This window comes from Aphelocoma coerulescens, chromosome 3 (assembly GCF_041296385.1).
Source record: "Aphelocoma coerulescens isolate FSJ_1873_10779 chromosome 3, UR_Acoe_1.0, whole genome shotgun sequence".
Lineage (NCBI taxonomy): Eukaryota > Metazoa > Chordata > Aves > Passeriformes > Corvidae > Aphelocoma > Aphelocoma coerulescens.
The window spans coordinates 46,146,369-46,171,603 of NC_091016.1; the positions used below are offsets into that span (position 1 = coordinate 46,146,369).

At 36.4% G+C, this 25,235-nt stretch overlaps 1 protein-coding gene across 8 annotated transcripts in view; it reads right to left on the reverse strand.

Moving 5' to 3' along the window:
* The window catches only part of PRKN (parkin RBR E3 ubiquitin protein ligase), a 706,034-nt gene that overhangs the window by 467,411 nt on the left and 213,388 nt on the right, over nt 1-25,235 (reverse strand). For all 8 annotated transcript variants that reach the window (XR_011149828.1, XR_011149830.1, XR_011149829.1 and 5 more), the window contains one exon: nt 14,242-14,482. Coding sequence is in view for 5 of the 8 variants with exons in the window: in XM_069010098.1 (XP_068866199.1) it covers nt 14,242-14,482 (241 nt within the window). In the remaining 3 variants the exon portion in view is untranslated. The remainder of the gene's footprint in view (nt 1-14,241; nt 14,483-25,235) is intronic.

Below are 25,235 nucleotides of genomic sequence, written 5' to 3' on the forward strand. Positions count from 1 at the left end.
GATTCTGTGATTTAAAAAAAACCCTTTCTCAGCAGTTTTTTAACAGAAATTATATTGTTACTGAACAAAAAGCAAAATTCTGTTGTGTTCAAATACATAGTTAAAATACAGGAAATAAGGTTCAGGAATAAATGATCAGTTTTCTTAGTACAGCCCCAAAAGAAAATTGTTCCAATACTTGAGTATTCACCATGAGAAAAAGAAAAATGAACAGTGAAGTGACAAAGTTTGCTGGTGATTCGGTATTTTTCAGGATAGTAAAAATTAAGGCCAACCGGAAAAAACACATTGAAGACTGCAGGATGCTGAGTGACTAACAGCAAAATGAAAACTTAAATTCATTGTAGATAAATGTGAGGTGATGTACATAGGAAAAATAATTTTACCTGTACAGTGATGGTCTTGACTAGTTATTACCACACAAAAATAGGATCTTGGGGCTATAATAGCTAGTTCTATGAAAATGTCAGCTCAATGCTCAGTAGCAATCAAAAAAGTAAATTGAATGCTAGGAATTATTAAGAGAGGAATCGAGAAGGAAAAAAACCCAGCCAAACAAAAACCAACCAAACAGAAAAACCCCGCCCTAGAAAACAGTGTTGTACAAAAGCTATAAAAGTCCATGATGTGCTCCATTTTCAGTAGCATGTGCAATTCTATCTTTTCTCTGCATTCATAAATTCCACAGATACATCTTTCACAGGACTGTCCATTAGTATACTAAATAACTTGCTAGTGCTTTTATTCTAACATTTCAGTGTGTCACAAAATGTTGCACAATAACAGTGTACCACAGAAATGTTTTTTTCAAATGACCTGTGGTACTTCTTTTCATTTTCAATGCCCTGCATGTCAGGTTCCTCACTCTGAAGCTCCCACAGAACTAGAATTTTAATGACAATTTACTTCTCTTAGAAATGAGAGATGGAAATGGCTCAGGAAAGATGTATTTATAACTCAGTTGATACAATGTTTTTCAATACAGACAGAAAATACCAGTACTTTTAAAATTGAACTATTTAGTTTCTGAAATGTGCTATTTAATGACATGAGTAACTCATTATTTCAGTAAAAGCAATATTTTGAGGAAGATCCTTAGCTGGTTTTGAAAGTGAAAACACATATATTGACAATCTGTCTCTTAAAGGCTTGTCCAGAAAAATGGAAAAGATTGTGTGAAAATGGCACTTTACCATGCTCTGTTATCTCAACATAATGGCATGATCATTGCATCATTTTTATATAATGCAATGCCAGGACTATATTGTAAAGAGTAGGAATGCATTTTTAAGAAAAAGCTCAACTTAGAATTTCACATATCCTGCTCACATATGCTCTAAACTGGAATGTATTATATGCCACAGCACCTTTTTGCATTTAGAAGACGGTTTTCAAAATACAAACCTAAGTCAAAAGGTTTCTTTATCTCTTTAAACCATTGAGCAAAGGGATTTGGGAAAAAGGGATACAATTTTTCCAGGCTATTAAAACCAGCCTAGGTATTTAAGCAATGGGCAGTAAACAGCAGCTCTTTATAGCAATTCAGCTGTGACACATGCTAAGAGCTAACTTCCTTCTGGGGAGGAAGGAAAACACAGAACAAAGTATTTCAGGAAAAGAAGGAAAGACAGACAAAGAGAAAGACAGAATGCACTCTAAGCTCAGAGCTTGAACCTCAAAGCTCCTCTGGCTCTGCGTTACTAACAGAATTCCCCATCCACAGATTAGCTGAAAGGCAGCAAGATTCATCGCATTAAAGTTAAATGTGCAGAAAATGGAATCATAGTAATCCTCACTGACATGTTTACATGTACAGTCTGCTGAGCATCTACGTCTGTTATTTGATAAGAAACATGGAAATAATAGTCTCAGACTTTGAAACAGTGATACCAACTAATCCTATCCTTGCAACTCTTACAGTTGGCTCAATGCATCTAAAAATTCCTCACAGAGAGGTGATGGTACCTATGATCTAGTGATCCCCCTTGCTATGCCAAGACACATAATTCTACATAGGAGAGCCGTGATCTTCAGCTCCTGACCTTTCCACACTGCACTTTGGGGAGATCCTTTGGGGCAGGTTCAGCCAGATAAACCAGTTGGCTTGATCATCTTCATAAACAACAGGAAAACACACTTTATTATCCACAAGGAATCAAATGGCTTCTCTATCAGAATAAATGAATCCAAAGTTTAAATACTCAAAATAACTAAAGATGGAGTTTCTAAGCAGATATCTGTCACTACAACTCTTAATTACCCCTTTTTCCCTTAATGCAAACCTATGATGAAGTGAGAATGCAGTAATTTGTAGGCCCTGTGAGCCTTCTCAGTAAGAGATATTATCAATATGCATATGGTTCATTGGCCAATATGTTCTCTGATTTATCAATTATTAGATATTTTTTATACTATATGTTCAGTGTCTTCAAATGTGACATCAGTATTAAATGTTCATTGCAGTTTGGAGACTAGATTGCATCGTAATTCTCTGCTCAAGATTAATTTAAACCAGGTCCTGCTATCATTCTTCAACCTGTCAGTTTAGGAAACCACCCTCTGCCCTATGTTTGCATTCCTACCACACGACTGTAGAGCCTCCACTCCCCACCATGCTATGTACAGCACAGAGCTTTAGCAGCAACTTGTTATCCTACTCCCAATTAGTGCGACACCAAACCAGAGGCTGCCAGCTGAGCTCTCAGTTGTTCCCTGGGGTGCCACACCAATCAATTAAGCAAATTGATTTTTAGAATGGTTTTGTTGAAGTTAAACAGAAATGCTTAAAGACTATTTTGTACATTCAACTTGAGATGTACTTTGTACCTCTTAATCTCTACAGAAGCCTGTTACTCTTCTGACATCTCACATAAACCTAAGAAAGCTGTTTGGTTTCTTTTCTTTTTGTACAATGCTTTTCACTGTTTGACAAAGTTATGTGCTAGAGGGGTTCTCCTTTCTAGTGTTGAATTCCCCACTCACACGATGAAGTAGAAGACATTCCTGCAGACTCTAAACAGACAAGATTTCATTCCAAAGCCTCCCTGCTTTCTTCATCAGTAAGCATTTGATCTCTAGTTGAATCTCTTGAAGGATTACAATAATCTCGGAAACAAACAAGATATTATATCTACATTTCTGGTATCTAATGCAGATTCCTGTTCTAGTATGCATCTGCGCAGGAGCTAATCAACCCTGCAGTTCTGCCATATTTATAGTACATTTATAGCCATTTAGCCAGAGAAAGAAACTCAAGAGGGAGCTACAGGAAAATAGGGATAGTAAAATGAAATATAGAAGAGATAGTGCAGAAAAGCAGAACATTAGTTAATTTTAGATATGGCAACGTTTCATAAAGATGTTTTATTTATCTACATAGTGCTGGTCAAACACAGATCTTTGTGCCTCGATAGCAGATATAAAATGTGTTTGTTCACATTTATACCACTAGATTCAGTGTACCTGAAAAATTCCTATTACAGATTAGGAGACAAAATGTTGAGGACTGGTAAGATTTGTTTGAAACAGATTTTTTCATCTCCATCCTGAATACTTCACAATGGCTAGAGTCATAAAGAAGATACTGATCAAGATGAGTCAAATATTAGCTCAGCTATGGCCATTGTTATGTTCCTAACAAGTTAAAAATTACTGTGAACAATGGTATGGCATTTCGGAACCAGGATAAGATGATCTATAGCTATTCACCACATTCTGGGTATCAAGATAGAAAAAAACGCAATATCCATAACCACTAATCTGCATCAAATCAGGAATTTAGATCTTAACCTTCCACAGTTGAAGACAGTGGAGATTTTGCTACTTATTTCATTATTATTAGCATAAACACAACGTTCTTTTGAAGAGAACTAAAATTTGCTTGGGAAAAGTCCCTGATAATGTTAATCATGACCTTCACCTGGCCATATCTCCAGCACAGGCTTCATTTAAAACACTACTGATGTTTGATTCAGCTACTCCAAAAAAATATTAGTGGAGGCTAATTATTAGGGAAGAGTTGCAGTAGATAAAAATTCAGTTGCCAAGTGTTATACCTTTAAATCAGAAACCAGCTGTTGCCAGCTAGAGTTTTCTTTCAGTAATATATGCCAAGTATTTATTGTGTGACAAAGCTAAAAAGCAAACTGTGGTGAACAAAAGGAGGAGCTGTAGCTCCTGGTGCTTTAGTTGCTCAAGTGAACTTTTGATCTCTTTTACAATTTTAGTTAAACCACCTTCATAGCAAAAAAGGCAATAAAATAGTGCTAGCCATCACTGAAAACCGGTATACCAGGGCTTACTATAAAATCCTTGACAAGTTATGCAGTGTTGCAGGAAGCTGAACATCAGTGAGTACAGTATATGGTGAACAGGCTCAACTTGGAGCATGATGTCCTTCTGTTCTCCCACACTGCACCTGAAGACCCCAACTTGATATCCATATGTTTCTTTTTCTCTGTTTCTGTCTTTTGACAGGTAAATGTCAAGACCCACAGAACTGACTGCTGCACCAGCAGGGCATCATGGAAGCTGGAAAGAGACTGATGGTGTTCAGCAAACATGTTGGCTTTCAAGGACCCCTGGGGCACTTCGCTCCAGGATGCAGCTGCCACCTTTGATATTTCAATCTGTGCTTTGCTGAGTGGGAGGATAGTTAAAATAACTACATATATATATCTCTACCACATGGGCTTGCATTTGAAGTGGAAATGTAGTTGCAGATACTCTACTCCAGAAATGCAGAAAACATGACATGTAGATAGACTGTCAAAACTAAATCTGAAGAATTCATCTGCAAATACCAGTTATGGCAGTAGTTGATTGTAACTGCTATTATATTAATAATATATAACTGAAAATATATTATATATTCAGAGAATCTGTCATGTTCTCAAGACCTAAGGCTGAATACTCATGGAGATGCCAACAGTACAGATAGGTTTGTAAGATACAGTTTCAGGTGTATCAGTGCATATAAAGATTAATCTTTTTCTGAACTAGTGTTTGAAAATGGTATTTTGAATCTTAAGATTAATAACTAAATAGGAACTTCCAGATCCTGGATACCTCACTAAGAAAACTGTGATCCTGAGACAGCAGTTGCACAAAAAATTGGTGCCACAGCACATGTAATCCAGCTCAGAAATATTCCAGACAGTTTCACTTGCAGGCCACTGTAGGATTCTGTCTCATACGTGAAAGGCAGATCAAGGAAAATATTTTCTTGGTTTATTTTCCTTTCAGTTTGATATAATGTGATCACAAATGCTGTGACCTATCTAGGCCAAACTTTCTGTCCGGTGCCAACCGATCCCATAGAACACCAACATTTCAGAAATTTGTAGAAAATATTTATCAATTACAATGATAAATGTTACTATATATGCATCTTCTGTTCCAACTTAATAAAATCTTCATTGCTGGGCATGATGTAGGCAGTGTTGTTTCAGGATCAACATGTAAGGAGGAACAAGGTTTAAGCAAAAGGTTCAATGTACCTCAGAGTAGGAGGAAAGAAACCCTGCACTGAAGGGTATTTGGAAATCCACATAAAGCTGATAGAGAATCTCAGATTCTATGATTAGATATTCTCTAAAAGAAAGAAAGAAGCAAACAAACACAAAGACAAAAAACCAGAGGCACAAAGAATTAATAAAACCAACTGAAATCCCAGCTGTCAGTCTGTGGAGAGAAGTGTGAATGGAGATGAAGGTCACTACCTTGGCACTGCTAACAATGGTCACTCATGTAGTGGTGAAAATGTGAAATTTTCACCAAAATAAAGCTAATGGTAAAATCCTAATGACTTTTGGCACAGCAATGCAGAAGCATGCACTGACTTCAATTCTGCTTTTCTGTGAATATGAATTAGAACTTCTGAATTAACTGTCCATTTTCCTATACTGACCACTTTTCTTAAAAAAACCCCAAAAAACCCCAAACAAAAACCAAAACCAGAGAATCTGTCTTCCCCTGCCAAATACAGTGATCTTTTTCTTTCACAGAAGCTCAAATTTAGTCCCACTGAAATTACTTGTATTTATAAGGAGAAAGCAGAGTGTGTTTTGCAAAGCTATTTTTTTACCTTCTATCAACATAATTTCTTACTCTCTTCCACATAATTACTTTCTGTAGATCAAGCATTTTTAATAGATCTGTTCTCCCAATGTCCTTGCTGTGTGCACAGAGCTCCCAATGACATTAATGAATGTTGAGCACATGACTTGAGCACAGACTATGATTCCTGTCATTTCGAGTGCTAAGAGCTCATAACAGAGACCATGCAGTGCAAGCATTAAGCTGCACAGTGGCAGCAACTACTGTTTTTTTAATGAACTTTAGGCATTCTTAGAATGCCATGGGATAAAGCCCTGGAGGAAAGAGGGAAACAATAAAAATGGTTAATAATCAAGGATCACCCCTTCCAAGATTAGGAGTGATGAATCCTAACACAGAGGAAGTCAGGAGGCTTGCATGGATGAATACAGAACTCTTGAACAAACTGAAACACAAAATGGAAGCTTACAGAGGATGGAAGCAAGGACAGGCAGCCTTGGAGGAATACACAGAGGTTGTCCAAGCAGCCAGGGATCAGGTCAGGACAGCAAAAGTCCTGATAGAATCAAATGTGTTTGGGAAACCAAAGACAACAAGAAAAGCTTCTATACATAGGTCTGTGATAAAAGGAAGACTAGGGAAAATGTGGGCCTGCTCAAAAAAGAAATGGGAGAACTGGTTACCCAGGACACGGAGAAGACTGAGGCATTCAGCAACTTTTTTATCTCAGTCTTTACCAGCAAGTGCTCTGGCCAAACCACCCAAGTGGTAGAAGGCAAAGGCACAGATAGGTAGAATGAAGAAACATCCAGGTGGAGCCCAGTGACAAGTGGTGTTCCTCAGGGGTCACCTTTGTTGGCGACATGGACAATGGTGCAGTGCTCTGGTGCAGTTGAGACCCTGAAGGGAAGGGATGCCATCCAGAGGGACTTAAGAGATGGGTCTATGCAAACCTCATGAAATTCAACAAGGCCAAGTGTGAAGTCCTGCACGTGGGTCAGGTCTGTCCCAAGCACAAGTAAAGGCTGGGCATGGGTTGAGAATGCGTTGAGAACAGGCATGAGGAGAAGGACTTGGGGCCTTTGTGGATGAGAAGATGATGTGCAGTGTGTGCCCACAGCCCAGAAAGCCAACTGTATGCTGGGCTGCATCAAGAGAACCATGTCTTGCAGGGCAAGGGAGGTGATCCTCCGCCTGTACTTTTATAAGACCCCACCTGGAGTTATGTATCCAGTTCTGGGGTCCCCAACAGAAGGATGTGGATGTGTTGGAGTGCATCCAGAGGTCTGGAGCACCTCTCCTATAAAGACAAGCTGAGAGAGTTTAGGTTGCTCTGCCCAGGAAGGCTCTGAGACAGGAAGGCTCTGAGAGCCCTTATAGAAGCACTCCCATACCTAAAGAGGACGGCAAGAAAGCTGGGGAGCGAGTTTTTACAAGGGCACGCAGTGATAGAACAAAGGAGAATGGCTTTAAAATAACAGAGGGTAGGTTTAGATTGGATATAAGACAGAAAATCTTTACTATAAGGGAGGTGAGGCACTGGAACAGGTTGCCCAGAGAAGCCGTGGATGCCCCAACCCTGGCAGGTTGGATCAGGCTTCCAGCAACTTGCTCAAGTGAAAGGTGCCCTTGCCCATGGCAGAGGGATTGAAACTAGATGAGCTTTAAGGTCCCTCCCAACTCAAACCATTCTATGCTTTTATGATTCTTACTTGTGCTTCATAATTGGACTCTTCCTGTCAAAAAGGCATCACCCTAAAACTCTATTATCATGTTTTTACACATAAGAGATGTTTCCTTAGTGTTACTTTCCTATTTTTCTGAGTAGCATCAGTAATAAATTCATGTCAGCAGTTATTCTAGAAAACATAAAATGCATAGTTTTGTTTAATCAGTACAGAATATTTTCCACCTACATTTACCACCTCCAACTGGTGGTACAGAGAGGCAAGTGATACACTTGCAGAATAAAGTCCATCCACACTGTCCCCCATAAACAATCAAAATTCATTGCAAGAACAATGCTCCACTCCACCCCTTGACACAGGGGATACAGCAAATGCTACTGTTCAATTAACATGGAAGGCCTTTAAAAACAATAAGGCAATTAGACACGTTCTTGAGAGGTAATTATGTCATGTAAAGATAAGCATTCCCAGAAGAACTTTAGCCTCTATCAGAAAAGAATATTTTTTACATTTTTCCTCTCAAATTAATTTCACAGACATGCAAGGTGTGATGGTAAAATGTGGGAAAATGGCACCATTCTCATCAGTGTTAAAAGCATATGATATGAATGAGGTCTCCAGCATGGCACTGGCTGCAATAAATTATCAAGTGTGCGTTCTGTTTTCTGAAATGGGCTCAATTTATCATTTTATTGAAAAGGTTCCATTATGCTAATGTCATAAAATCACTTTGTGCTGTTGCTAGAAGGTGAAGAAGGGATATCAATTTTTATATATAGAACTTGGAAGTATTGCAGCAGTGAATTGTCAAGGGTTAATAACCCTAACAGATGATAAAATATACATAAGAGAAAACTTCCAAGGACTTAGTAATGACATTTTCATAACCCTACTGGAAGCAAAATAGTTTTCTTAAGCTTTACTCTCTTAAAAGAAATGTTGACAGAATTAGCAACAGTTAATTGCTGGGCTAAAACTCTCCCTCTGTTCTCCAGTTAACCGTTGAATTGACACTGGAGACTGTTTTTTCCAAAGAAGACCAGATGAGAAAATGCCATTACCATTCGTGTCAACTTGCCCAAATAACAGACATGAAGAATAATCAGACAGGGGTACATGGGAGATTATTTGAAAAGGGGAATACTCCTTCTCTAAATGAAACTTTCTATAATAACATTTTTCTTCTTTTGAACTATTGTATACAAAACAGGAAAGTATTAAAAGAAGAGAAGTAGTTTTAGATAGTAAATATGTTTGATCTTGCATAATAGCAGTTCTGTAGTTTTGTGATTTGTATCCAAAACCCCTCTTTTTTGCTGTGCATAAAAAAAAAAATAGAATACTGTTTCAGAAACATTATCCTATTTTTAACAGGAAGCATTTTCCTAGGGGCATGCCTTCCCTACCTCTGAACATAGTCATAGAGCATAATCCATGAAAGTACAACATCAAGAAGGATAATTTAATATATACTGACATTAACAAGCTGCCCAGGGAAGGAGTTGAATCACCACTCCTGGAGGTATTTGAAGTTCAGATCTGGCACTTAGGGACATAGTTTAGAGGTGGACTTGGTAGTGATGTGTTAACCTTTGGACTCAATGACCTTAATGTCTCTTCCAACCTAAACAATTCCATGATTCTATAATTGCAATATATTTTAGCAGTTGAAAACAAGTGGAGCTAGAGCACTCTCACCACTCTCTCATTGGATCATCAATAAACACCCTTCTGGATCTCACAGCTTCAAACATGTATTACAGCTCAAAAACTTCTGTCATGCAACATTTACCAAAAAAGCTTGCGAACTTAAAATTTTTGAAAAATTCTCATTCAGTACCTAAGAAATATTTAGTACAATTGAGGTAAAATTAAATCTAATGTCTCTTTACACTATGAAAATGTTGTTGTTATACTCGTCTATTAATACACACAGATTTTTAGACCTGAGATGAACATACTTAAAAGATGGTTACTTCTGAAAAACATGTTATAACATTGTGAAATAGGCATGGTGTGTAAGCATTTTGCATTAAGTATGTGAGCAGCGTGACTACCAAATGAACAAAGAGGTGTGTAGTTGCACAAATCTTTTTCTCAGGAGGCATCCATGTGACAAAAGGTTGTAAAACAAAACAAAACAAAATGCATGAGGGACTGCAAATGGGCAGAACATCTTGCAAGTATGGAACACCCATGAACAGTAGCTGGCAAAACAAAAAACAATGGAAGCAGTGAAGAGCACAAAGGAGATTCAGGACAGGGACAAGTCAAAAAAAAAAAAATCAAATAAGAAAGGGAAAAATGGAGAGGAAGGAAGACAAGTACTTCAGTTCCAGTTTCTCTTTTAAAAGAGCTCTCAGGCCTGATGAACTCAACTTGTGTCACTACAACACATCAGTGCAATGAACATGGCATCAGGTTATGGTACTGTACATTGACAACAAATTTAAGATAAAAGGTCTAAGTCAAAGTCTAACCGTTTAATGTATGTCATGAATGCACAGTGATAACGATTAACAATGTGCAGAACCTCACCACTAGCACAGAGACAGCTGTCCATGCAGAAATTTTGTAAAGATTTGTTTTGAACTTTAAAACAGAATTGTACATACACTAAATTTACACAGTGTGTAATGAAGACAAATGCAGCCTTGCTTTCCAGAAATTATTTGCCAGAATCAAGACTAGTATATTATTTCTGAGTTGGTACTTTATTCTGCATTTCTAAAAAAGGTAAATTAATACTTTCCCTTTTCTGAGTGTAGATTGATCCTCAAATTAGTTTTGCATTTAATATTTAAAAGTTTGTAAAATAATATCAAAAATCTGAATCAAATATAGGCTAGATCATAATGTGCTGCATGATGAATTTTCATTTACATTAAAAGTCATTTAATCCTAATACAAAAGTAAACTGTCATGGCACCAAATCCAAAAATAAATAGTAACCTTACTAGTTACTTGATATGTCTACTGAAAGAATACATTGGTTGCATATTAAGTAAATTACTACTTTTTCTTGTAGAGCAATAGGAATCTTATTCAAATAGATATCTGTGAAAGAGGACCTTCATAAGAATCACGTAACCACCAGGAAATGCTGACTAGTATTTCAAGAAATTTAAGAAAGGTCAGCGTAAGCACTCTGGAAAATTGTTTTTGGAACAAAATTTTGATAATTCTAGGAAAAAGGACCTAATAACTAAATATAAATTTCACAGAATACTGATTTTCCTTCTCCAAACTAATTTACAATACCATGGACCTAAGGTATATTTTTTATAATTAATCAACAAATGATTTGTACAGATGCCAAAGGAAAAAAAACTTTATACTGATTAGTTTCTTTTGAAAAAAAATGCAGTTAAACGACACAAGAAAAATTTAGGAATCCTTTATTCTCTTTTAAGGTAATAGTAAATTCTTATGTATTTGGATTTGTAACACAGAAAAGCAATAATAGATCATGGGAAAACAAGTTCATTGTTGTCTTAGTTTTGTCTGGTGCAGTTGCTGAAAGCTTACAGAGCTTCATGTTTCTGAGTGACAATAAAAATATTCTTTCTACACTGGAAGCCATTTCGAATGGATTAGTGCTCATGTTTTGATGGAATTCTCAAAAAGGGGTAAGAAATAGCTGCAGTTGTTCTCAGCTTGGTACTGGGTAGTAGTACTCAGCCTAACACCACGTACAAATGGGGTTGTAGATGTACACCATAACACTAACCAACCTGGATCTAATTTGAGATTATAAGTGCTAGGAAACTATGAAATAATTGTATAATATTTCAGGACTTTAGACTACTCATTTACATCAAACAGATCTGACATAAAAATTCTTATGCTTTTAGGCTTTTTGAGTAAAAGAATTATAGTAAAATGTAATATCAATTACAGGGCACAGGAATTTTTAACACACAATCATCAGAATACTATTCAAAAACTGTTTGTACAGTGTCAGCAATTTCCTTGGTTAAATTGATATGGGGTTTCTTTATTCATCAGGGCTTGTCTCAGAAGTGTGCACAGTTCTGGCTATCCACACCTTAAATTGTGGCTTTCCCTTCTAAGTGTTTTTTACTGTCTCTTTCATGTATCAGACTCTTACATGGAATGGAAACCCATTCATCTCTTTATGCATCGCTAACAATACCAAGGTTTTACATATGTATATAAAATTAGTATTATGCATAAATATATTAGTATTATGTATAAATACTAATTTGAGGGTCAATCTACACCCAGTTTGATCTGCCTCAACTGATACTTGTATTATTTGGAAAGACAAAAAGTTTTAACATATATTAACTTTTGGTTAAGCATTTCCTAACTAGATGGAAAACAATCAATCCCTCTTTTTGCTAGAATTTACAATTTGGCACACCTAAGTCAGTATACACCAGTACTTTATTTACTCTTCTGTGAAAAGAAGAACATAGAATGATAAGGAAACAGAGGTGCCTTGCATGCAAGCATTTGAAAAGACTACATAAAGAACATCAGAACTTTTTTTTTGTAACTGACCAGATGAATATTGATTTAAAAGTTGAAAATAGAAAACCTAAGTAATGATGACCACATCTAGTTGATTCAGAGAAAATAATAAATCAGCTGATAATGAATTAAACTGGGAATTATATAAGTAACAACATTCATGTCATCTTACACAAAAGAGATTCTCTTGAACTAACTTTTTTATTTCATATTAAAACTTTGCTTGACATTAGTCATACATTTAAAAAAGGGAGGGAATGGGATTCTGCAGTCTGAGTTCCTGCCGAGGAAAAACATAGCTCCCCATATTGAACAAAGGGGTGGAGCTGAACAGACAAAAGGACAAGTTTTCGTACTGAGAATCAAAACAAGGAAAGAAGTTAAAAGGCCTTTAAAAAGTACTTAATATTAACATCCTTCCACAAAGAACTATCAGTCATTAAAGTGGCTCTTCTTTTTCTTGTCTTCTTATGATGAAAAGCCTTTATAACTTAATCACAGATAAAACTAATCCACATATTTTATCAGTACATTTTTTTCCTCAGTTTTCATTCTGCCATGAAAATACTTGCTGCAATAGAAGACACCTATCAGTTTGTACTTGGCTTCACAGAGCTCATAGTCTGTGGACAACCACATCACACAACATATTTTAAAAGTCCTTACACATGTATAAACTATTCTGTAAAGTCAAGCACAGATATTAAATCCCTGTACGTATCATGTACAGCAGTGAAAAAATAAATACATGGTAATGTTGAAAAGCTCACACTTCTGCCTTGCTTCTCAAACTGTCCCTAGTTTACCAGATTTAAATCAGCATGCCCCTCTTATCTCATTACTCATTCAGATTGGGAGATGTGCATCATTAAGCTGGGTACTAATTTGCTCCTGAACTGCACTCATTCATCATTAGTTGGCAGTGAGAGGTTGACCAAGTCAGTTGTGGAATACTTCTGTGACCCTCCCAAGGATTGTATATTTTCTGCATGAGCTACTTAATAAATTCTCTAGAAGTTATTTTAATAGTTTTAGTAGCCATTTTGTTAAGCATGATGATTTCTGTGGTCAGGTTAGTCATAGAGGTATCTCTGTCACATTCACAATTTATCTTCTGTACTCTGAATAAACATGTTTGGTATTACCTTCTGTACTGTGCAAAAAGGATATTTGTGTACTGTTCTTTCTAAAAAGACATCTCTGATGGACTATTATGATAAATCACAACAGAATCTGGTATTGCACAGAATGATGTATCTTCCCTGGGGCAACACAAGTCTGTAAAGTCTGTAAAGAGAAGGCTTCTCTGAGATTCATGTAACTGCTAAGAGATTCTTATATTTGCTTCTGACTTGAGCTTCTCTATCATGAACTATTTTAAATATTATAGCAGAACCCATTTTGCAGTAACTTGTGCCTCAGATTCTTTTTCACAAAGAAGATAGTCTTAGTAATCATTTGGTGGATGAAGAACTACTAATGTCTATAGTATGAAGCACCACCATCATGTGTTGTGCCAGCAAAGATTTAATAAATCTTAAATCCATTGTAAATATTTTTTTATAAAATGTAGGGGTATGAAAACATCACAACAGATTGGGAATTAAACACATTTGCAAGGCATAAGCTGCCAAAAATTCTAGTTAAGGAAACTTCTATAATGGAAATTTTACAGACACTATTTTTTGCCTTCTCATAGACCTCTGGGGGTTTTGCCATCTTATAATAATTTGTAAAAATAGTAGCATAATACAACTTAGAGACAGGAACTACATAAGAAATCACTCATTTTATCCACAAAGAAAAATAATTTTGCTAGAAGACACATCAGATGCTTATCAACTCTTAATATTGCTGTATTTTTTGTTTAATAAATAAAATAAACCATATATTTTAAGGGCTTTTCCCCTGTGGTATGGAATTAGAACTGTTCACCCTAAGAAAGAAAAATACACATGTTTAGAAATGTATATTGAAAGGTACTAAGTCACTGAATTACCTGTTTTTTCAGAGGGAAGTGAAACTATGTTTTTTCCAGGATCCAGAATAACTGCCAGTCCTGCAGAGACTGATGGGAGGATGCTGCTACTGAGATCTATGCGAGTTAGACTCTCAGGTTCTCTTTTCAAGGCTTTTAGAATGCCTCCAACACAGTTATCTTCTGTCTCCTCCTTGTTCTGACTGTTTTTCTGTGGATTCTGAACAATATGAACAATGCTCTGCTGGGCCAGGTCACAGTTCTGCAACACAAAACCAAAATCCCAATAAATAATTAATTGTGACATAATGGACAAAATCCTTCTATCTCCAATTTGTTATTTGTTAAACAGTCTCCAAACCATTTTGTGGAGAATTTCAGTGTGCAGTAATGGAGTGTAAAGCAAAGTGACAAGTGTAAATTGCTGGAATTAGGATTACTTGCACTGCCAAACGGGTCACAACATTTACAAGTTCTAAACACTTAACAAAGAAATAGTGGACCAGAGCCAAAAGCTCTAAGTAAGTCAGGTTTATTGGCACAAAGTAAAAAATCTCCAGAGGGAGCACTACTAAATCAAGCACTAAGACTATTCAACACTCAAGAGGCACTTGCACACATAATGCTAAAACACACTCTTCATGTAGCAATTCAGGGTCAAACTTGATGATCACAGAGAGTTCACGAACAAGGTACTCCAAAATATTTTTATAATCAGAAACAGGAAAGATGATGCTACTGATGAAGACTGATACTTATTTCTTCTCTGTAATGCAATTTTCAATCTAAATCTGCTTTGAGATGTAGACACAGTATGAGTTTCCCATTCTTTCCAAAAATGACATTTAACTGTTGACTTTAGATTTAGAGAAAGCCTGTGGAAGACCTCATGACTATTGTGGTCTTTCATGATAAAACAAAAGAACTGCTAGCCATTTTAGCCCAAAATTAGACCATTTGATGGTCTCACATATACAGAAGCTCCTCCTCCTTTTCAGTCCTCATCAGAGGCGATTCTTAGACAGTCTTTCCGGATCTTGTGTCTTAGAAAATGGCAGGGTAAATAAGGATCTTATGGGAGGTTTAACAATGATAAATCAGGATGTCTTTCACAACTTGTTCATAATTTTCACAATACAGAACAGAAAATCAAAATATTACCTCATAACTAGAAATTACAGAGATTTTAGAAGACATACCATTATTGAAGGGGTTTCAAGAAAGACTTGTATGGATCTTTCCACAACACACCTTGCAAGAAAAATTGTTCTTTATTGGGTGATACCTTCTGGAAACCCACACCTAATTCTCCAGTATCATGAATGAACCACACAGAAACATCAGCCTACACAGAAAGTAGTTAGTCTGTCAAGAAATTATTTTTCTAACTGCAACATCATTAGGTTGGCCATCTCTGCTGTGAAATGTCAAGAAAGACAGTTGAATACATTTGGGAGAAACAGAAAGAGTTCTGAAGCATTTGTTTCTGTATCTAAACAATATTTAAAATTTGTATTTTGTATATGCAATTATTACATGCACTTTTAATTACAAAAGATTCCTCTACAGATATTTTAGTGCTCTTTATACCCTCATTCTCCCACTCTCTCTTCTACCACTTTTTCTATTATGGTCTTTTTTCTGTTGAGTGGTTTTTCTTCATTCTCTTACATTATTTCTCAGTACTTCTCCCTCCACACTTTCTTTCTTATGCAATGCAATTTAAAGGACAAAAATCTGGCATTCATTTTTTTTTTAATTGAATTTTTAATAACACACTGTCTCCTTAGTGAAGCAGTAATCAGCCAGCAGAGATTTGTCAGAGCAAGGACACTGCAGTTGTAATATTCAATCAAAGCAGTTATTTCAACCTTAAAATATTATGTTGACATTAAAGGTCTTCTTTTTTTTTTTTGGTACAACTTGTTGCCCTAGCATTTTAACAAAATCCATTTAAATAGCTCAAAAATTCCATTCATTAACACAATATCCAAAACATGTCTGTCACTCTAAAACTTCTCCAACTAAGAATACTGCATAACATTAAAGAATTTAATAATCTAAAAGAAATTAATAATGAAATTAATAACTAGGCAAATGAAGTGCTCAAAAGTTATTAGACTGAGAGTTTAAAAAGAGAAATAGGTATATATGAAAAAACTCACAACCTTGGAAACCCCTAATAAACTGTCAGTCAGTCATATCCTGTTTTAATGATCATCTCTTCTGGCAGTTTTGCTTGCTTAACCAGACCCTGTTCTGTCTTTCATTTTTTTCTCACCTTCTACTGTCCTTCTCTATTTGTTTTTTTTTTTTAAACTTGGATCAGCTTCTGATTCAGTTCACTGCCTGATGCTGTGCTAAAATCACATTGAGGACATAGTGCATATGAGGGAATAAGAAGGACGGAAAGAGCTGCTTAAACAAAACAAAATTCCCCCACAAACCTTTTCAACCACTCTTGCTTGATCTTGGCTGCTGTGCACATTTATATGCCTAGTTATACCAGTCGATCTTTTAAAAGTACAGGTCCTTTTCCAGTTCTTTTTGCAAGCTGGAAGCTATTGGGTTAGCTTAGAAACAAAGGGAGAGCTGACAAAAAAGAACTCCATCTTACCTACTATTCTCTCTTCAGCAATATCAAGAATTACATACTTCAGAAAAAGATGTAAAATGTGCACTTTGGGCAATTCCATAGATTGCCTCAGCTGATTAGAGCATGGTGCTAATAATGCCAAGGTTGTGGGTTTGATCCCTGCATGGGCCATTCTCTGCAGAGTTGGACTCAATGATCTTTGTGGGTCTCCTCCAACTCAGAATATTCTCTGATTCTGTATATGACCATAGCAATAGTTTATTTTGGTATTTCACTTAATAAAAATCTAAAAGGACAGATGGATATCTATCTTAGCTTTCTTCCATCTCTTTATCTAAAACAAAAACAAACTCTGAAAGATTGAACATCACTACTGATGACGACAGCGTAGATAATAGTCTCAGGAAAGCTTAATTAGCAGATCTCAGGATAACTTTTCAAAGAGAGCAGGTAGGAAAAAGAAACAACATCCTTTGATTTGTACCCTGTATAGATTTCATATGGAAGTCATGGAACAATAACAAACATGGAATCCCAAAGCACCAGTTTTGTAACATTTTTCTGACCACATTTGAATTGAATTTGGCTTGTGTTTAAAGGAGGAAACTAATCCTCCACCTTTGTAAAAAAAGTGATAAAACAGTACAAGGAGAAAATAAAAAAGAGTTGTGATCATATCTTAATTGTGGAGAGATCTGGATGGGAATATCACCAAGCATTTCCCAGAACTTGGGTGATTAATGCTTTATAGCAAATTACATTTCACGGACAATAGATGGGCTAAGTCTGCAGCTTTTTCTTTGAGAAAAGAGGTAGAATTCTAACTATTTCTTTGAGTGCTTGGGTTTTGCCTTAGGTTACTATTGTAAGATACAACTGCTTATGTCAATGTCACTTTTATTTTCTTCATGTATTTGTTTTACGCCTCAAGAAACATTCTTTTGAGAATATCTATTATTAATGATTCTAGAGATATTGTCTGTCTTATGTGTTGATCCAAATTAATGCCTGTGTTCCATATTCCAATGGGAAATACTGCAAGTGTATGTAAAGTAGATTATGAAGTATCTTCCTTCACTAGTGTCATACTAGAGCAAAGGGAACTGAGAAGATCCAAAAATTATAAAACCCAGTAATAAGGACTGGTTCTTTAGAGAAAATGGGTTTTGGCCAACTTGGGAAAATGAATTCATAGCAGAGGAAATGAAAATAATTTTTTTTTTTCATTCAAGCCTTTTTACCTGTTTTTTTTCTTTTTTTCCCCCTGATTTCTCAAGTTGAATTTCACAAGGCTGAATCAGCACATCCTGAATGAACAACAAAATATCCCTTGGTGCTGAGAGCTGTGGGCTAACTAGAAGGTCAGCTGGGAAGACTAAAATAAATTATGAAGAAGGAAAAGATGACTGTGTTTAAGTTACTCTGAAATCCTCTTATTAGGCTCTGGGGAGACCTCATTGCAGCCTTTCAGTACTTGAAGGAACTTTTTACATGGGCAGATAGTGACAGGCCAACGGGAACACTTTTAAACAAAAAGATTAGATGTCAGGAAAAATTTCTTTACTGAAAGGGTGGTGAGGCACTGGCACAGGTTGCCCAGAGAAGCTGTGGATGCCCCATCCCTGGAAGTGTTCAAGGCCAGGCTGGATGGGGCCACCTCATCTAGTGGGTGGCATCCCTGTCCATAGTGAGGGGGTGGGAACTAGATAATCTTTATTGTCTCTTCCAACCCAAACCATTCAGTGGTTCTGACAGGTTTCTGTTTGAGATTTTCTTGACAACAAATTTATAATTTTCCATTTCCTGCTAACCATGAGTTGGGACTTTTGAGGTGTTGAGGTATTTTCTTATTGCATATCAATCACAAAGAGCAATTCTTCACATTCCCTTATGTATGATTCAGTTTGAACTTCCAACTTTTATGTTAGCTGGAGACACACACCTTTACTCATGAACCGCTGGAGCCTCTTGTGGATACAATAACAGCAGAATTGTCTAACTGCTGTGTATTTAGATCAAGCAGATAATAGACTGCCTGATGCCATTCCCTAAGAGATTCACACAAGCCCAATGCTCAATAAAAGGTATTTTCTACTAATGATCAACAGAAACCAAAAAGTTGGCTTTCCAATTTGTTTTCTTTTTCCTTAACTGTGCTGCATTTCAGCATCAGATGGAAAAATAAAGGGGACACTTTTGTTTCATTAATTTGAAGAATGAATTAAATAAAACTGTTTTCCAGAAAGTGCATAGCACAGCATATCTCTTCAAACCAATAGGACCCATGTAAAAGCGCAGATGACACACCAATTTTATGGGGGAAATACTTTTTCATGGATAATGTAGAGACATTAGAGATGACCTTCCAAACAGGCAAATAAACATATTAAGTTCCCAGAAGAGAGAGGAAAAAAAAGCTCACCAAGTCTTATTCTACTGTTGCTGTAACCCTTTCACAAGAACAGAGTCCAGGTCTCAAAAGCAGCAGAAACAGAAAGGAAATCAAGGGGAAGAGCAACAGTGTTTCATCCCCTAATCACAGTGAATGCGAAAAAGCAAGAAGAAGAAAGCAACAGCATGATAGTACACTTTATTACATAGGAAGCTAAAGCTGGTTTATTAATGAAAGTAGAGACTACCTAAAATAAAAAAATACAGAGATAGTAATAACATTCTGTTGAACCATATTGGTTTAAGAAATCAGAAGCAAGATTTGCCAGAAGACTTAACCTCTTTTATTTGAGCAGCTAATATAGAAAGAAAAATCAGCTTCTGGGCTCAGAGAATCTTATGCAGGTCATAGCAAGGAGAAACCTGAAGGGAAAATTAAGCACTGTTAAAATAATGAAGCAAATCAGCACTCTGATCTGATATCACCATCCATTTTTCTGAATACTGTCTGCTCAGTGGCAGTGAATTAAATATTGCACCACATGGGGCAAGGGAAAAAAGCCAGTGCACCATCAGGCCTAAATTACATGGACTACTTAGCAGTTAAATTCCAGCAACCAGAAACTACTTGCTATTTTATGATGCTATGGAATACATCTATATTTGATTTCAGTTCACCTTTTCAACATTTTCAGAGTTATACATTACTGTTCTCGTTTAGAATTCAGAATATTGTAGGTGCTAAGCAACACCTAGAAATAGAAGGAAAAGTAGATGTGTTATTGAAAGCACCACACATTCAAACAAATGTGATGAAAAGGCAGAAAACCCTTCACTTAGCAGAATATTTGTACCCTAATTTTTATAAACTTTTCCTATTCAATTCTTATAGTAGTTTATCTACTGGCTGTGCCAAAGAAATAGAAAAAGGAACAATATAAAAAATGTGATATGAAAAAGGATTCATTGCTTTCTATGTCCAAAACCTAGTATCATTTTAAGGACTACTATTAGAGTCAAGTCCTTTTTCACACGGAGCCACCTGGAAAACACAAGAGGTAATGAGTACAAGTAAATCCTGGGGAGAGTCCAGTTGGAACACAGGAAGAAAATTTTTCACAATGAGAACAGTCATTGGAATAATCTCCCCAGCGTATTGGAGAATTTCACAACATTGGACACTTTTAAGAACATCCTGCTGGGCCATCTTGTCTGGACCATGTTTTTGCCGAGAATGATTGGACCAGATGATCCTTGAGGTCCCTTCCAAACTGATAGAAGACAAATGAAGTTTAGTGGGAGCCAGGAAAGGCTTCTGAGTAACAAGTCAAGACCACTCTATATAACCTCCCTTTGATAAACATTCATGTTCTACCAAGTTGTCACAATCCTGATTGTGTTTGCCAATTGGGAATTCAGGATTACAGCAACCAGTAAGCATAGCAGTCATACTGATATATATTACTATATATTTTCTCTTCTTGTAACACTGAACTTTCTGAAGACAGTAAAGACTGTCCCACAGGTAAGTGCCAGGTGAGAGGAATAAACTCCATCTACAATTTGTAAGGAAAGAGAACCCTAAAATTCCTGAGATATTTGCCTAAAACCATAAATCTTACTCTTGCTTTGAACTTCCATGTGGAACATACTTGCTACTTAGCTTCTAACAAGTACTTTTTATGTAATGTTACACAAAAAGAGTTAACTCAGACACATTCAAATTTAGATTCTATTATTTTTTAGCAAAGAGAGCAGTGGATGTTGAACAAGAGGAAATAAGTACATACTGTGTGATTTACTAGAGTTCCTTCAGCCAATGGTCCCTCTGTGTAGCAAGAAGCCCTGACTAGCATTTACAAAAATAAAATCCCCTGATTTACAGCCAAACACAATAGTTCCTGTATTAAAAAGGTTCTGCTCTCAATGATACTCTTTAAAGAGAAGTAAAAGACTTAGGATTTTATACTGACTAGTCCCTTAATGAGTTAATAATTTGCTGGAACAGGAAATGTATTCAACTAAGTCAGAATTCCCCCTCTTCCTTCACTTAAAAATCACTTCACACTTCATTTCCATCTTTTTCACATTACAACACAAAAATTTAATGTTAATTTCTAGCTCAGTGGAGGGAATGCAGAGTTAATGCTCAGTTAGGAACTTTGCAGGGTTATTACTTTTTGTACACAATCTAAGACCTTAGCAATGCTATATACATATTTCTAAACGGCATTACTAGTAAAACGACACCATTAATATGATAACGTTTCTTGAATGTAGATCTTTTAGCACAAATTCCCGAAAGATATATTAACCCTTATAACAAATAAAAATGTTTTATTGGCAGCACATGAGACAGTTCACAACATTAAAATACCTGCTTAGATTATTGTTATTCCCTTCAAAACTCTGCATAACAATCTGCAAAAGACACAGAAGGCAGCTGAACTTTTTTATATTATGTTTACAAAGCTATTTGTATCTCCACAGTGACATTAAGAACATATCGTACAGATATAAAACAGAAGAGAAATAGTCAAATGAACACTAAATTCATAGAAAACTTTTCTCAGTAAATGAACAACCTTTTCCTTCTTGTAATTTCATATATTTTGCACAAAAAACAACCTATAAACCTGCCATTTATTATAATGCCTGTAGAGAAAGCAATAGGACAATGAAAAGCTTATAATGCTACATTAAAAAAGAATTTAAGTTCTCATGACCATTTGCTTGCCTCCTAAACACAGTTGAGTGCACCTCATTGTTATTCCCTCTTCCACACTGAACTACCTGATAGAATTTATACTCTCTAAACATCTTATCTCCAGCAGTAAACATAAAAAAAGGAAAGCTTATTATTTACCAGGTATGGATTGTATTTTCCATTGCTCTAATTCCTTCTCAAGCCACACTGAAACAGAACAAGTAACAAGTGTATTCTGTAAAATGCTTGAATGAATTACATTTGGGCACATTTTGGTCTGGGTTAAATGGTAGTAAAAGGTACTGTGCTCAGAAAAGGTCTAATAAGCGAGCACTGCCCACAGTCTGCAGAGTGCAGCATGCTCTCAGGACTGTGGACTATACGTTATTTGACTAATGTAAGATCTAATTTTTATTTCCTCTTCCCCTAAATTCTTCTTTGAGAAGATTTATCTCAGCATGGCAGACACTGCCAATCTGCTCACACTTCTCTGTCTTCACTTAGGGCATACATTAAGCATTAGTGAGTATGTGAGGAACAGGCATAAAAGTGGCCTCACACTGACACCTAATAAGTGTCAGAACATTACTGAGACATAAATTCTATTTGAAAAACTGGAGAGTCACTTACTAGGCAGAACTCTGAAAATATTTTAAAGACTTCAGTAGTCTCTCATGCTGATGGGGCACTATGGTGGCAGCTATAGAGCTGCAGAAAGGAATTTGGAAAATTCCCTTCTCCAAAGATCGCTGAAAGAATTCCTATGTATAGTAAATACTACACTGTAGAAAGCAAATTTTTCCTGTGAATTTATTATCTACTGCATCAAAAGTTTAATAGCTATAAATATTTATTCCAATTACTTCAACTAGTCATTCACAGATGCCTTTTTCATGCTTTATGGCCAGCACCTGGCATACATCCCAACCAAAAAGTACTTTGGTCTTCTACTTGTCCCAGTTCATGCATCTATATATCAGTTTGAGCAGCTGCTATGAGAACAGCTGTAAATAAAACCTAGTGAGCACCCTATGTGGCCCTACCTGGGAACTTAACTCCCTAGTATCAACATGGACAAGAGATCAAATATTTTCCAGAGCTTTCCCTGATTTTACCTGAAGACTTGCTCTTAAACTAGCAGTTTCTGTGATGGGTAAAAATGGTCTTAGAGTTGATTTTTGGGCTATGCCTACCAAAATATCCCAGCAGGATAATGCTGGAAAATCTATGCAGTGCAATATTACGCAGCACACCTACATATCCAATTGGACTTTAAGGTAGAAGAGGCTACTTTGCCAGAGGTATAGTCAGATATGTTACAAAAGAGACAGTTTATAGATTCTTCCCCATCCCTAATGGGGGATCCATGCCATATCAGAAAACACTCTTACAACAAGTTAATCCCTATGCCCAGTACATGTGGGCATAGTTTTTCACCTCCTTTATTCCCACCCCATATGAAATCATGTCTTATTTTAAAAGGGAGAACACTCATGTTGTGGTTTGACCCGGCAGGCAGCTAAACACCCACAGCTGCTCCCTCAATTCTCTTGCACCCACCCTACCCCTCAATGGGGTGGGGGAGAGAATTGGGAAAAAAGTAAAATTTGTGGCTTGAGATAAAGACAGTTTACTATGACAGAAAAGAAAGGGGAAAAAACCCCCAAAATAATGTCAAGTGATACACAACACAACTGCTCACCACCCACCAACGGATGCAGCTCAGCTCCTGAGCAGCAGTCCTTGGCTGGCTTTCCCTGTTGTTCATACACTGATAGACATAAGAGGCCATATAGTGGGGAATATCCCTTTGGTCAGTTGGGGTCAGCTCTCCTGGCTATATCTCCTCACAACTTCTTCTGCCCCCACAGCCTGCTCGCTGCTGGGGTGGGGTGAGAAGCTGAAAAGCCCTTGCCTCTGTGTAAACACTGCTTAGCGAGAACTAAAATATCAGTTTAATGTTATTCTCATCCTAAATCCAAAACACAGCACTGTACCAGCTACTGGGAAGAAAATTAACTCTATTCTGGCTGAAACCACAATATCACACTAATACAAACAAGGTGAATGCTATGAAAATATAAGATAAATAATTAAAAATTGATATTCATATGAAAAGATCTTTTCCATGCCTTTAAGTAATGTGTTATTTTTCAAAAAATGTCTAGCATAAATGGAAATCATGACTGTAAATAAATCCAGACCAATTCTGCTAAATAACGAATGTATATATGAAACATACCATTATAAAAGGGAGGTGAGAACACCTTGTTGAGCCACAGATGAAAGATGTTTTTGAACATCATAACGAGAATTATGACCCATAAAAAAGATAAAGAAAACTGCTTTAACTTTTACCCATAGCTGGGAAAAAATGTTCAGTTTCCCCTGAGGCAATTCAATTCTAAGATAGAAATCTTCAGTGATACAGCATCAAACTATGATAGAGAGGTTCAGTACTTGCATTTAGTTAGAAAAACATAGTTTATTAAGACAAACAGGTTCCTGAAAATTATTTTGAAGATTTTTGTATCATGGCATTCTCTCTTCTGCATACATTCAGTTTACAACATGTCATATGCTTTTCATAGGCATGTCACATATAAGTTCAAACTCTTTGCTAAAAAATCTGGAATATTAAGACCTTTCCATGTGAATGAGAAATTGTGTAATTTGGATTCAGATCAAGATTCACATTCTGAAAACACATGCAGGAAGATGTCTATGAGCAGCATTCATGGAGAGAAAAAAGTGCTGTAAAATTGAGAAGCGCCAAGGTTTCAAAAATTTGAAGTTTTACAGAGATGTAGTTTTCTCAAAAGTCTGTCAGGCTTGTCTGAGTAAACAAGCAAGCAAGCAACCTAATTTGTACTACCAAGTACTGCAGACCAAAAGAAGTAGCTCTCCACAGCAAAATGGTTTGTGTCAAGGACCAGAAATCCACACTATAAAGCTTGAGGGCTAAGGTTTTGGAGATGCTTGCGGACATTTTGAGTTTAGACTACCTCTAATCTTGGCTCTCTTTTGCCACTCTAATATATGAAGTTCTGAAACACAGCTCCCTGTTTAGTTTCAATCAAAAGGCCTCTACTTTATTTGCTCTGATAATGCCCCATCATTCAAGCCACAGCACGGTAAATGGGGATGATCGGGAGATCCATTTCAAAAGCTGACTCCTGTTTCAAACTAAGACACTAGTCCAAACACACAAAAATTTTCTGATACTGAGCTCTCATCAAAGGCATCAGCAGATAAATTTCAGATTATCTGATAGGTGTGCTACTACTGATTAAAGGTAATAGCTTTATTAAAATAGCCACA